The following is a 14,136-nucleotide window of genomic DNA, read 5'->3' on the forward strand; positions in this document are numbered from 1 at the left end:
AAACTGGTGTCACAGACAGAAAAAAGGGCATATTCTGCAAGTTCTGTTGCCATTGGTTGCACGCTTCCTGTACGAAAACTGATGAAGCTGCGCAAAAAATTACTTATCGAACTTAACCAGCCGTTCTTCTGTTCACTGTGCCTCCCTTCGGTAAAACAACTACTGAATGTAGGTAAACGTGTTGAAAACCTCGAACAGCACATCAATGCTTTAAATGAAACTTTTACCACCAAATTATGGGCAGTCGAAACTAAGCTAGAACAAATTGAAAACCAGTACAATGCAAGCTCCACTCCGCCAGCAAAAGAACTTCATGATCTAATCGCAGCAACGGTAAACGACTTGATGGAGGCTAAACAAAAAAACTCAACGGCATCATTTTGAATTTCCTGATGGAAAATCGTTACAAGAGGACATCAACAAACTCGCTGAAGAATGCGACATCGATCCTAAGAATATCGTCAGGTGTTACTATTTCGGGCCTATAAATAAAAGGAAGGACGTCACGAACTTCCCGCGCCTAGTAAAAGTGACTTGCGACACGCCGACAACCTCATCAAAAATAATAGCAATCAACAACAATTTCAAAGACACCTGCCCCAATCGCACATACGTGCACAACAAGACCTATCATTTGCACAAAGGGAACAAAGACACCAGATTCAAAGACAACACGAAGAAAAACGTCAAAATGGTGACAACAACTGGACCATCGACTACAGACAAGATAAACTGGTGAAAAAATACCAATTGATGCCACTAGCAGCCACCAAAGAGACCAGCATACAGGCACCGCAGAGGAAATGTGCAAGGGCCATGCGGTCCAACATACGACACACAAAACCCTACACATCCACTTCACCAACATCCCTGGCCTAAACTCCAACCTGAGTAGTGTCCATTACCACCTACAGTCTACCAAACCCCACATACTCTTCCTGGCAGAAACACAAATCTCACCTCCCAGCAACACCACTTAAACCTTCCAAACTACTCACTCTTCAACAACTTTCGTCCTAAGGGTGGTGTCTGTGCATACATCCACTCTGACATACCTTGCCAGAGAGCACCCAACCTAGAATCACCCAACATTGACCTCCTTTGGTTGAAAATATCCCTTCCCCACTCAGTCCAATTCATCTGCTGTCTCTATCACTACCCTGAGCTCTTTAATTTCCTCTTCCTAAAAATAGATTTTCTCCAATCCCACTTTCCCAACAGCGAAATCATTCTCCTAGGAGATTTTAACGTCCACAACACTAGCTGGCTTTTCTCCTCCAGCTGTACAGATCTTGCAGGCAGAGATGCCGAAACATTTGCCATCACTAATGACCTTACACAACTAGTCCAGATGCCAACCAGAATACCAGATAACCCAAACCACTCCCCAAACACCCTAGATCTCTTCCTCACCAATGACCCCTCCAAATACACAGTGAAAGTAGTTAGCCCCCATGGGTAATTCTGACCAAAACCTAGTGCTCATCTCCTCCCCCTTGCAACAGTGTTTACACAGACATTCCCACACAAGAGTAGTTTGGCACTATAACACTGCCAAGTGGGAGAGCCTCCACAACTTTCAAGCCGGATTCCCATGGTTGGACTATTGCTTCCGGCCTTCCAACCCAAACATATGCACCGAGCTCATTACCAAAGTAATTCTCACCGGCATGAATACATACATTCCACACAGCACCCTGAACTGCTATTCCCTAATGAAACCCTGGTTCTCCAAAAGATGTGCAAAGGCTGTAGAGATGAAACACCAGACATAGCACAACTGGCTGAAATCAAGAACCCCATCCTCCTTCAAAGCTTACACCGAAGCCCGTAATCAATGCAAAAAAAAACAATCAACAATTCCAAAACGGAGTTCGAAAGAGCAAAAAGCAGGAAACAGCAGCCTGTCCAAACAGCAGCAGAGCCTTTTGGTCTCTCGCCAAAGCTGTAATTTCTGCCAAACACTATTCCCACCTCGATGACTCTACTGCATCATCACCCACAGAAAAAGCCAATTTTCCCTCATACTTTGCTTCAAATGCATGCATAACTGACAATGGTAAATGCCCCCATATCCTTTTGCCAGGATGAGATCCGAAAAATACTGTCCAAATTAGACACAAAAAAGTCTCCTGTATTTCTATGCAAGATAAATACTTCGCAATATTTTCATAGTCAAGTTGATATGAAGAAGTGGCCAATTGCAAACAATCATCCAAATGATCATTTGTAATTTGGTTTCTTAATTGATTTTTTATGACGGTCATATTTGAAAAAGCGGATTCTGACAAGTATGTCGATCTGAAACACGACAGAATTTTTCGCGCAATATCAGTTAATATTGGGAATTTCTCATGTGCGTACTTCCAAATGACTTCATTGTTTATTGATTTTAAATGTAAACTATTCTGAATATTTATTATCTCAAGTTCTACTTCAGCTTGGTTTATATCAAACAGCCCACTAATTTTATTTGAAATTTCTGTGATGTTCAAGTTTTCTTGAAATGGATTATTGATAAAAGATACAATCATTTCAGTTTTATTAAAACTGAAATGATTGTATATTTAAATCTTGAATTTATTTCTTCCTCAACTAATGCTATTTCATGAATAAATTCTTTTAAATCATAGCGAAGCATTTCTTGATTTTGTTCAAAAAATGTTAATAAATATGGGAGATGTCTAAATTCGCGGTCATTTATATTTTTCTTTAATAAAAGTAAGTATTGTTGGAAAGTTTTTACTGGGCAATTCCGACCAAAGATAAAAATTTAATTGAACTTAACATGTCAATTAAATTTTTATCTCTACCTTCTAACTCCAAATTTAGATTGCTTAATTTCGTACAGAAATCTACTAAAAATGATAAGTGTAACAACCATCTTTTATCACTCAATTGTGGATAAATGAGGCCTTGCATAAAGTTTGGCAACCCCCAAAGAATCGGTCTTTCATCTTAAGTTTCAAGTTCGGCATGCCTTTTGTTCTCCTCCGCTTTCTTTTGATTGTAAGTTGCCGGCCAACAGAAAGTTGTTTGAACTCTTTCTGACTGACTTCGGAGATGTTTACTTAGAGCATGCAAGCCTTTCTCATACATACATACAAGTTTCAATAACAATCTTTCTAATGCCGCCATGTACAGCTTCGGTGACAAAAACATTGCTTTTGTTTATAACACTCTAACATATTCTTATTAAAGCAGTATATACAGTTAGCTTCAAAAGAGTTATTTACAAAAACATCTAATACAAACTATACCGAGGCAAACAAAGTTTATTTTTTTACAATATTCACATGGGACTTAACCTAAGTAAAAAATCGATATAATGTGCTTTGGAATATTTAATATTTAAGCTACAATCGAGGTTTTACACTTTGCTTATAATTGTATTCACTTGGCTCGCTGTTTGACTGATCCAAATTAATTCATTTTCCCGGACTTATAAGAAAATTACTGATTTGACAATTTTAACGAAAAATAAATAAACAATAGCAATACACTTAAAGCGAATTAAAAATAATACAAAATAATGATAAGTAAAATATTATGTTTTCAGTTTTAATTAAATTTGTAAGCAAGGAGGAATATACAAGAGATCGACCAAAAATCGCTCCACGATCGACGGGTTGAACACCCCTGCTATATACCATCCTAAAAAGAAATAAACATAAAATCAAATTTTATTAATTTTTTTCTTTCAAATTTCATTCATTAATTGGAAATTAATGAAACACAATCTGGTTTTCAGGAAAATAAAGGAACTAGAGAAGGACATTTCAACATTAGAACTATTATAGAAAGATATCTGGAGAAGCAGAAAGAAGTCTAAGTATGTTTTATTGACTACACAAAGGCCTTTGACAATATACAACATGAATAATTAACAGACTGCATCAAAAAATTAGGAGTAGATGGTAAAGATACCAGATTACTGATAAATCGATATTGGGAGCAAACTGCCTCAATAAAAATATCAGGAGAAACCTTGGAGAAATTCCCAGTAAAGAAGGGTGTCGGACAAGGCTGTGTTCTTTCTCCTATATTGTTTAACCTCTATACTGAAAATACCTTCCAACAATTAGAAGAATTTAAAGGAGTCAGCATAGTAGGCAGAAATATAAATAACTTAAGATATGCAGATGGTGCGGTACTGCTGGCTGAAAATAAAAAAGATCTTCAAAACCTACTAGAAGAGATGCTGAAACTTAGTGAAAAATATGGACTTAATTTCAACTTCAAAAAAATCAAAATCATGCTGGTAACAAGAGAAAATACCCGATATAAATATTAAGATCAGAGGAAATACCTTAGATCAAGTATATATTTGGGTCAACTAATTACAGAGAATGGAAAGTCATCATCATCATCATCATCATCAAATTCCTGCCATGTACCCTCAAGGGGTGTACAGGATATGACAGTACTACATGAAAAAATTACATCATTACTAACTTCCTATCTACAATTTTCCTCCAAATCAGTCTGTTACTTGTCAAGACTCCAACATTATCAGATCTTAAATTTCTATCGTCTAAGGCACTTTGTACCGTATCAATCCACCTATATCTTGGTCTTCCTCTGGGTCGTTTTCCTGCCAACCTGGCAGAGAACACTTGTTTTGCTAATCTTTCCTCTCCCATTCTATTTAAGTGACCATACCATCTGAGATTAGCTCTGCTAACGCATTCCTGGATGCTGACAATGTCAAGTTCTTTCCTAATATCCTCATTTTTAATATGATATTGCCATTGATGCCATCTGTTCACGCCTCTAATCTTTCTCAGGACTCTCATATCTGCGGTCTCTAGTCTTTGGTCAAGTGTTTTACTTCTGACCCAGCTCTCAGATCCATAAGTTAAAATTGGTTTGAACACAGTCTTGTATACAGCTAATTTAGTGTTCCGACTAATTTCTTTCTTATTCCATATGAATTTATTCAATTGACTTCCCACCATACCAGCTTTGCTGATTCTGTTGTCTATTTCTATATTTAATTTACCATCTTCAGTAAAAATTGTGCCTAAGTAGCTGAAATGTTTTACTTGTTCCACAGGTTCTCCATTCACAACACAGTTGACATTTTCAAAGATTCTGCCTATTTTCATTGTCTTTGTCTTTTTATTGCTGACCTTCATACCATATCTATTACAACAGCTATTCAATTTAGTCAGAGAATCTTGCAGATTTGTAGCGGATTTATTTAGAAGCATAACATCATCCGCATAAAGCAAAGAGCTGACATTAACATCTCCAATTTTGATATCAGGTTTAATACCACATTCCTTCATAATGTGATCCATATAGATAATGAATAACAGAGGGGATAATGTACATCCTTGTCTCACACCAGATTTAACATTAAACCATCTTCCTGTACTTCCTTCAATTCTAACTGCTGACTCACAACTCAAATAAAGACTAAGTATTGCTTGATATAATGCCCCATTGACACCATATAACTGCAGCGTATTGAATAGCTTCTCTCTTGGCACCTTGTCATATGCCTTTTCCAAATCGACAAAACTTAAATACAGATCTTTGTTATATTCCCATGCTTTCTCGACTATTTGTCGTAAAGTGAAGATCTGATCCTGACAGCCTCTATTTGGCCTGAATCCAGCTTGTTCTTCACCAAGCTTTTCTTCCACAATTCTTCTCAACCGTTTCTCAAGTATACTTGCATAGATCTTGCCAGGAACACTCAGTAGGGAAATACCTCTGTAATTCTCACATTCAGTTTTATTTCCCTTTTTATATATAGGTACTATGAGAGCTCTACTCCAATCATCGGGAATTCGTCCCTCTGTCCAGGCTTTCTGAACTATGCAGTGCAGCCACTGTAAGACTCTTATACCACCATACTTCAGCATTTCTGGTCGAATATCATCTAGTCCTGCTGCCTTTCCACATTTCAAGCCTTTGATGGCTTCTTCTACTTCCAGTATGGATATGTATTCCTGACTGCATGCCTGGTCAGTGTTTTTTATCACTGTGCTGTCATCACTGCTTGTTTCATTTAGCAGTTTTTCAAAGTAATTACTCCATACTTCAAGGATATCTTTTTCTCCTGTTTTCATTTCACCTTTATCATCTCTAATTCCTTTTACAGCACTCTTTCCTCCATTCCTAAGCTTCTTCAACAACCTCCAGAATATTTTGCCACCTTCTTGATATTTATTTTCTATATTCTTGCCAAAGTCCTCCCATGACTTTTGTTTAGCTAGTTTTACACACTGTTTAGCTTTCTTACATTTGTCTCTGTATTCTGTAAGAGTAAAAGCTGACTTATTTGCCAGGAACTTTTGATATGCTTTCTTCTTTTCCTTCACTACCTCTTTAACTTCCTGTGTCCACCAGGGAGTTCTGATTTTTTTATCCTTGCACACAACCTCACCACATGCCTCTCTGGCAGAATCAATCAATGTTTCCTTCAGAGTTTGCCACTGAATCTCCAAGGTTTGATTCCTGTTCTCAAACTCTTTCATTTTCTTTTCAATAATATTTCTGTATTTTAGTCTACAGTTCACATCTGAGAGCTGCTCAACTTTTATTCGCTTTAAAACTTTCTTACATGTTATTCTTTTCAATATGAAATTCAATTTTATCCTGCTCAAGACTAAATAGTGATCACTTCCAATTTCAAATCCTCTGTACACTCTGGTGTCCTGCACCAGGGAGAAAACATCACTATCAACAATAACATAGTCAATGAGACTTTTCTTATTCCTAGCCTCTTCTCTCCATGTGAATTTGTGCACATTTTTATGTTGGAACATGGTGTTAGTAATAACCAGTCCATGTCCTGAGCAGAAATCCAACAGATATTTGCCATTATTATTAGCTTTGCTCTTTTCTCCAAATTTTCCCAAAATATTTTTGTATGTCTCACAATCATTTCCTACTCTACTATTTAGATCCCCAACAAGGACCAACTTTTCCTTTTTCATTGTGTCAGTTGCTTTTTCTAAAGCCTCAAAAAATTCCTCCACTTCTACCTTAGTAGAACCTTCTGTGGGACCATAGGCACAAATAAGTCTCATTGTCCAGTTCCCCATTCTCATATTTGCCCACATTACTCTACTTGAGACTGACTGCCATTCAAGAAGATTAGCCTCGTATTTTGTGTTGAATACTATGGCTACTCCTTCTTTTCCTTGATTGTCATTGCCTGAATATAACATTTTGTATTTATTGCTCAGAAAGATCTCACCAGTTTTGATCTTTTTTGTTTCAGTCACCCCTATTATGTCGATCTGGTACTTATGGAAAGTGTGATAAGGAAATATTAAGAAGGATAGAAATTGCTTTTTGTGCTTCATTAGCACAAAAAACATTCTGACCTCAAGGGAAATTTACACAAATACAAGAATTAGGCTGTCCAAATGTTATGTATGGTCAACACTGCTATATGAAGCAGAAACCTGGACAATATCAAAATATTGTAAAAATATACTAAAAGCATTTGAAATGTGAATCCTCAGAAGAATCCTTAGTCTCATGGACTGCCAAAAAAACTAATTTAGAGATGATTGGAGAAGATAGGACTCTGTTGAGAACCATTAAGAAAAGGAAAACCACCCACCTTGGTCACACATATTAAGGAATGAATCTCTACAAAAAATATTTCTAGAAGGAATGATACAAGGAAAAAGAACAACAGGAAACAAAGAACAGATTGGATTGGAAATATTAAGGACTGGACTTTTTCTGTCTTATGAAGAATGTAAAAGAGAAGCACAAAACTGTACATGGTGGAAGCTAATGATAGTTGACCTCTGGAGAAAGATGACATCTGAGAAGACAAGAGAAAGTAAGAGTTGAATGAAGTATATGAACATCAAAATTAATTACATTGGCCTATCATATGTTCTATATAATCATTAAGGATACACAGACACAGTAGGAAATAATGATGAAGACAATTCACAAGTTGAAATGCCTAATAAAAAGTTTTCAAATACAAAAAAGAAACCAAATGAATCTGTTTTAGAGAATTTCATTTTTTTAAAAAAGGTATTAGCTCATCATTTCTGGGTCAGGATATTTTTTCTCTATCCTTAAGCCCTACCTGAATAACTTATAACACATGGTATTAATGCTATATATATAAAAAATATCGAATTTCAGTTATGAGTTTCAAGATGAAGCATTAAAAAAAAAGGGAAGAGGAGATATATTGGATGAATTCTTCTGAATGTCGCACACACACGCACAACAGCTCAAGTGCTCAGACGAGCCTGTGATCACTCCTTTTCAGCCTGATTTTGTGCAGTATGAACAGGGAAACTGGATGAATCTAGTACCAACTAACAGCTTGTACAGTGTCTTTTCTAACAGTGAGTAATTTACTCTCCATTATCATAATTCTAAGAGCATATGACTGATTTCTTATTCTGCCCTTTTGGCTTGAATACAACCAGTGAACCTGTATCTATTGTTCAATGATGACAGCCCTCTCACCATAGGATTAGCTGCTATAGACACGGCCAGAAGCCCCTCCCCCACTGTTACCTCTGGGAGGGACAAAGGTCATAAGCAACAGTCCTCTGAAGTTCAAGTCAATGGAAGTGTCACTTTTAAGTGTACCTTACAGAAACTTAGCAGCTCAAGTGGAAAATTATAGTATTACAACTTTGATTAACACCAAGATGGCAGCATGGGACAAAATCAAGTTCGAAAAAGCCCACGATTTGCTGCATAATATTGCCAAAGTGAGCGGTAATTTAAGAAATTATTTAAAAAAGGACACTAACTGCAGTGAACAAACTAACAAAAGGTATTCAATAAAATGAAAAATGATACATAAGTATCAAAAAAGTTACAGCCCACTACAACCAAGAAGGTGCAGGCTAATTTAGATCAGCCTACTCAGTTATACTCACAAGACATTAAAAACAATGCTAAAAACAAAGAGGAATCTGAAAATAATCCTGGCTTTAAATTAATAGTGAAACCAATAACTCAACTAAACAGCAAAGAAACCAAAAATATCAAAAAAGAAAAAATAGACCCAAGAAAAATCAAAATCAGAATCAAAAAATGAAAGGCATTAATAATGGAGGGGTCTTAATCGAATCCAAAGAAAATACTGACATTGACTTTCTACATGACGAAATTTCTAAGGAATGAAAGGACATGTTAGTAGCAAATCCCAGAAAGAAATATCTTCCAAGGCTAATTATATATGATATTCTCAGTGAAATCGATACAAACAATGCAATTGACTCGATACACTTGTAGAACAAAGCACTCTTCAGTGGGGGAGGGCACTAAGATTACACAAAAATTCATCATGACAAATAAAAAAACGAATAAGAGAAACTTAATTATTGAAATCAATCCAATGGTGAGGATAAAATTTCTGAAAACCGGTGTTAAAATGTTGTGGAGAATTTGACATTGCATAGACTATATAAGCATTTTGAGGTGCTCGAACTGCAATAAGTTTCACCATCAAACACGAGGCTGTAGAGGGAAAAAAAAACAAAACAAACAAACAAAAAAAAAACATTTGTTGTTCTGCTCTAAGGAACACAAGCTCAGCACGCACCCACAAAATGAGTCTGAAACGAAATGTGTAAACTGCCAAAATCATAAGTATGGCAAAACCAAAAGTGACTGCAAACACATGGCACTAAGCAAAGACTGCTCGACATTCTTCTACTATAGACAGCTCAAAATTCAAAACATCGATTATGGAAAGCAATAATAAAGTTGGCAGAAACAGCACTTCTTTCGCATGCTTTTAAATAAATCTTCAACACTCTATCAAGGTTGTAAATAACATAATTCATAAACAGAAGAAACAGAGGATTAGCATTAATACAAGAAAACCTTACAACATCAACAACAAAAAGTCGCTTTCCAACTAATTATAAAATATTTTCTTAAGAAAATCTTTAGCTACAGTACTTGTGGTCTGAAGTTCAAATAAGTGGAAATCAAGATAATATTAATTTCTCAGCACAGCAACAAGGACTAGGTGCATATTGAATTTATGTACTATGGAATCAAAACTTTTGCAATGAACATGCATCTAGACCAAGGGTCGCGAAACTTCTTTGACCATCGACCCCTTCAAGAGTTCCTTGACTTTTTATCGACCCCCCTCTATTTTACTATTACGTAATTATAATAGGACAAGCAAAGAAGATGCTTATGTGAGTTTTTAGATTGTTTATTTTATAGTTACAGTGTTTATTGTATGTATAATATAGTATGTATTATTATATTACTTTTACTACTACTATTACTATCAGCCCTGCTGAACTCTTCAACATAGAGAAGTTTAGCTCGTTAATGGATAACAATTGAATTATAATATGTATGTTGATGAATTTTAGAACATTAACACTCACTTGTATGTCGATGCGCAAAAATGAGACTGGGATCAACACGTGTGCGGTTCTTATTTACTTATACTTACACGTATTCAATCTCGCTCCCGCCGCGCGGGAACCACTCAAATCCATTTATTGGTAAATACATCATTTTGGCCTACTTGATTGGCCTCCATAACTATTTTCATGACCTTGCTCCATCTTACAGGTCCTATTTAATGTCACTGTTCCCACGATTCACTCTTAATTGTGTTGTCATTCAGGATGGAGGTAATCCAAGTTAACTGAATTAAACATTACCCGTACAATGATGTTTTATATTTTTCAATTGACCCCTAATAATGTTATATCGACACCTGGGGGTCGATATCGACCACTTTGGCGACCACTGATCTAGACAAAGAAAAAATGGGAAACATCATGGATTTTACCATCAATCAGTCTAATTCTCACAATAGTAATTATTATGAGAATAATAACTCTCATAATCTCACAATGCCCATTTTGTTTTACGGTTTAACGAGAGCACACAAAAAAAGAGGTATAAATTTAGAGGTTTTTAGCATCAAATTCCCTACACATACTAACTGACAATAGTAATACCCCATAATTTGAAAATACCAGAGGAAGCAGCTTCATTGATCTGACAATAGTAAACAAAGCCATTTTACACAGAATAGCAATATCACTGATATATATGTTTGCATTTATTCCTGTTAAAGACTCCCTAATTGTTTCCAGACTTTGCTTGATTCCTAAAAGTAGACACAATATACTAATGCTTCATGAAGAGGACACTTTTTGACAGGTAAACATTGCATCACATTCACGTTAATAGCTTGGGTGTGCATTCAAGATACATACACCTTTGAACCCTTTGAAAAGATGTGTATAGATAGCGCAACTGCTCAAATTCTTAGCATTCTAGTAGTTTTAAAACCACTCAGAAGGTGAGCCCTGAAATAATAGCACCTAGCAGCTGAGATTGGTTATTATGTCAATTAATCCAAATGAATATTGTCACGAGTTGCTGTTTTTTGTTTTCTGAGTTTTGTATGCATGAAGTGTGAACTGACATGGTAGACAAGTTTTTATATATAATATAGACAAGTTTATAATATATAATTTTTGATAAATTTATAACTTTTTTGCCCATATTTACAATGGGAAGCAGTATTGCAGTTGAAGGAGGTAAGTCTCGTCCTCCTTTTCCAAATTTTACACCTTTCAGTAATTCAAATATACCAACCAAATATAGCATTCTTCTTCATTACTGTTTTCTACTATACGATCTTAAAACATTTCTTATCTTAAAAAAATCTCTTTTATCTTAAAATCTCTTATCTTAAAACACACTGTCCCTCCACCCTGTGCAGATTTGATTACAATTAATTGGCAAATTAAAGTATTTATTCAAAGTTATCCTACAATTAATTGCATTAGGCCAATTAAGATGAGCATTGATGCCTATACACTCTTAAAACTTTCATACATTAATAAAATGCAATCATACTGTCAAACTGATGTGGATTGCATAAGCCACGACAGCACACCCAACCAAAATGGGCATGTGATGCCACTGATACATACACTTACTTTTAAAACATCTCATTAATCTAAATATACTTCTTGAAGGTACATTTCATGAATTTGTGCTTATGATAATTAAATAGTTCATATGAAACACGAAACTGTTTTAAAATAAAGATGACAGGAGAGGTTAGAAGGTATGAGATTGAGACTTTCAATAGAAACTGCTTATTTTAAAAAGCTTCAATCTATTTTTAAACAGGCTTTACAGTTTAGGGAAAGTGGTGAGGGGGGGAGGGGAAGGGACAATACAGACCTTTGACTTTGGCCAGTTTACTTCAAACCCATTTAAGAAGCCATTTTGATGAATATCCGAATAGTTTGTTTTTTCTACAAATGAAGAATTATTGGAATCCAAAGATTTCTTTGGCAGTGAAATGAAAAAATCATCAGCAAAAGGATCACTCTTGCGCCGAAATATGGTGTTTGGACTAGTTGGGCTAATCACTGTTGATTTTTCAACTTTTACAGATTCTGTGCCAATATCCTTTTTTTGTTCACATGGAGATAAGTGTTCCTGACCATCACCAGTGGGAAACAGATTCATATCACTATTTCCATTACTTGTTACTGGTAATCTAGTTTCTGTGTGGGCGTTTCCTTCAATAAATACCTCAGATGTATGAAATTCTGAACTAATCACTGCAATTGAATTTTGAACAGTTGGTTCTGAAGAAAAAACATCACAAGATGCAGAAACTGGTTTATTAGTGGCTCTGGATCGAAGAGTGAAATTAGATTTTGGCGGAAGTGGCGGAGAAGGAAAACATGCAAATGAATTTAATGAGGATGATAAATTAGGAGGTATATTACTCCTATGTGCAGTAATTTCATGATTTGCATCAGAATCTAAGTTAAATGAATTATCATTCCATGGATTTGTCTTTTCATTAAGAACAGGAACAGCTATTTTGTTTGGATCTTCTGACTTAAATGACTGTGGAAAAAGCTCATGATGATTTGATTCAGAAGGATTCAAAAGATGTTTTTCCAGGTGGCGTCGGATAACAAATGGGCTACTATTGGCACTGATACTAATACAGGATGGCGATTCACACCTATTAGGAAAAGGTGGTCTCCTTGCAGGTGCTGGAAGCGGAGGACTGGAGTTCCGAGATTTAATTTCATTATGAATGGAGACAGTATGCCAATGATTAGAAGCATCTTGATCAAATGAGAACCACGCTTTTCCAGTTGTTACTAATGGAGGTTTTCTTCTAGGCAAAGGAGGAGTTGGTGTTGCACAAGTTCTGCTAGGAGGTCTGGGTGGAGGAGATGGAGGCTGATTAAACATTATTTCTGTCCCTCTCACTGGTAGTCTAGGAGGTGTTGGAGGAGGAGAATTAAGAGATTCTAAATCATTTATATTAGAATTAAATGGATTGAATGGATTTTGTGTCACAAGCGTGTCTGCTGAATATTTATCATTGCTAAAAGTACTTCTTTCAGATGCTTCGTTTAGATCAGGTGAGGCAGGCTGTGAGGACAGATTTGTGCATTGTTTAGGAGGAAGCTGAGGAGGGAAAGATATAGGAGGAAAACTTCCTGATACTTCTGTGAATTTCTTTTCATCATTACTTGATAAGTTAAACACATCTGTACCTGAACAACTCTCTTGCTTTCCTATATTATTATCAATTAAATCTTTTAGAACTTTTTTTGGAGGATTTTTGATTTCATGGAAGAAGTCCTTTTTATCAACATATGGATGATCCTTCCCAAGTGGATCCAGTTCAGCAAATACTGATAAATCAACTGATTTATCATTCATACTGATATATGTTATATTTAATAACATATTGTCTTCTGGACACACTGAATTTTCAGGAGAATGTTCATCAGAAAAACTTGGCAATTTAAAATCTACCACCAGTGGATTTTCAAACACACTGGATAGGGAATTAACATCAGCAAAAACTGCATATTTGTCTTGCACAGAACTGCTCAAAGAAGTCGGTGGTGGTGACACTGCTTCTGTTACAGAGGATGACTGTAAACTATCTAAGTCTTGTTTGGATTCTGAAGTTGTATAGTGCTCTGAAACTGAAGATTTTTGTGATGGTGATGATAATACAGCCTCTTGTAAGGATGATGATACAGATTCCATCTATAAAGGAAAAATAAATTAATCACTTATAAGAATTAATATAATGGTAAAATAATAATTCTGAAAATTATTAAGAAGGAGAAACTTGCTATATGT

General features: G+C 35.7%; 1 protein-coding gene across 1 annotated transcript in view; it reads right to left on the reverse strand.

Moving 5' to 3' along the window:
- Dab (DAB adaptor protein) overlaps positions 1 to 14,136 on the reverse strand; it is a 199,625-nt gene that overhangs the window by 14,690 nt on the left and 170,799 nt on the right. Inside the window, exon 9 of the mRNA XM_090390499.1 lies at positions 12,190 to 14,040. Within this exon, the coding sequence (XP_090246625.1) occupies positions 12,190 to 14,040 (1,851 nt within the window). The remainder of the gene's footprint in view (positions 1 to 12,189; positions 14,041 to 14,136) is intronic.

This window comes from Typopeltis vanoorti, chromosome 3, assembly GCF_054136105.1.
Source record: "Typopeltis vanoorti isolate ZY-2024b chromosome 3, IOZ_Tvanoo_1.0, whole genome shotgun sequence".
Classification (NCBI taxonomy): domain Eukaryota; kingdom Metazoa; phylum Arthropoda; class Arachnida; order Uropygi; family Thelyphonidae; genus Typopeltis; species Typopeltis vanoorti.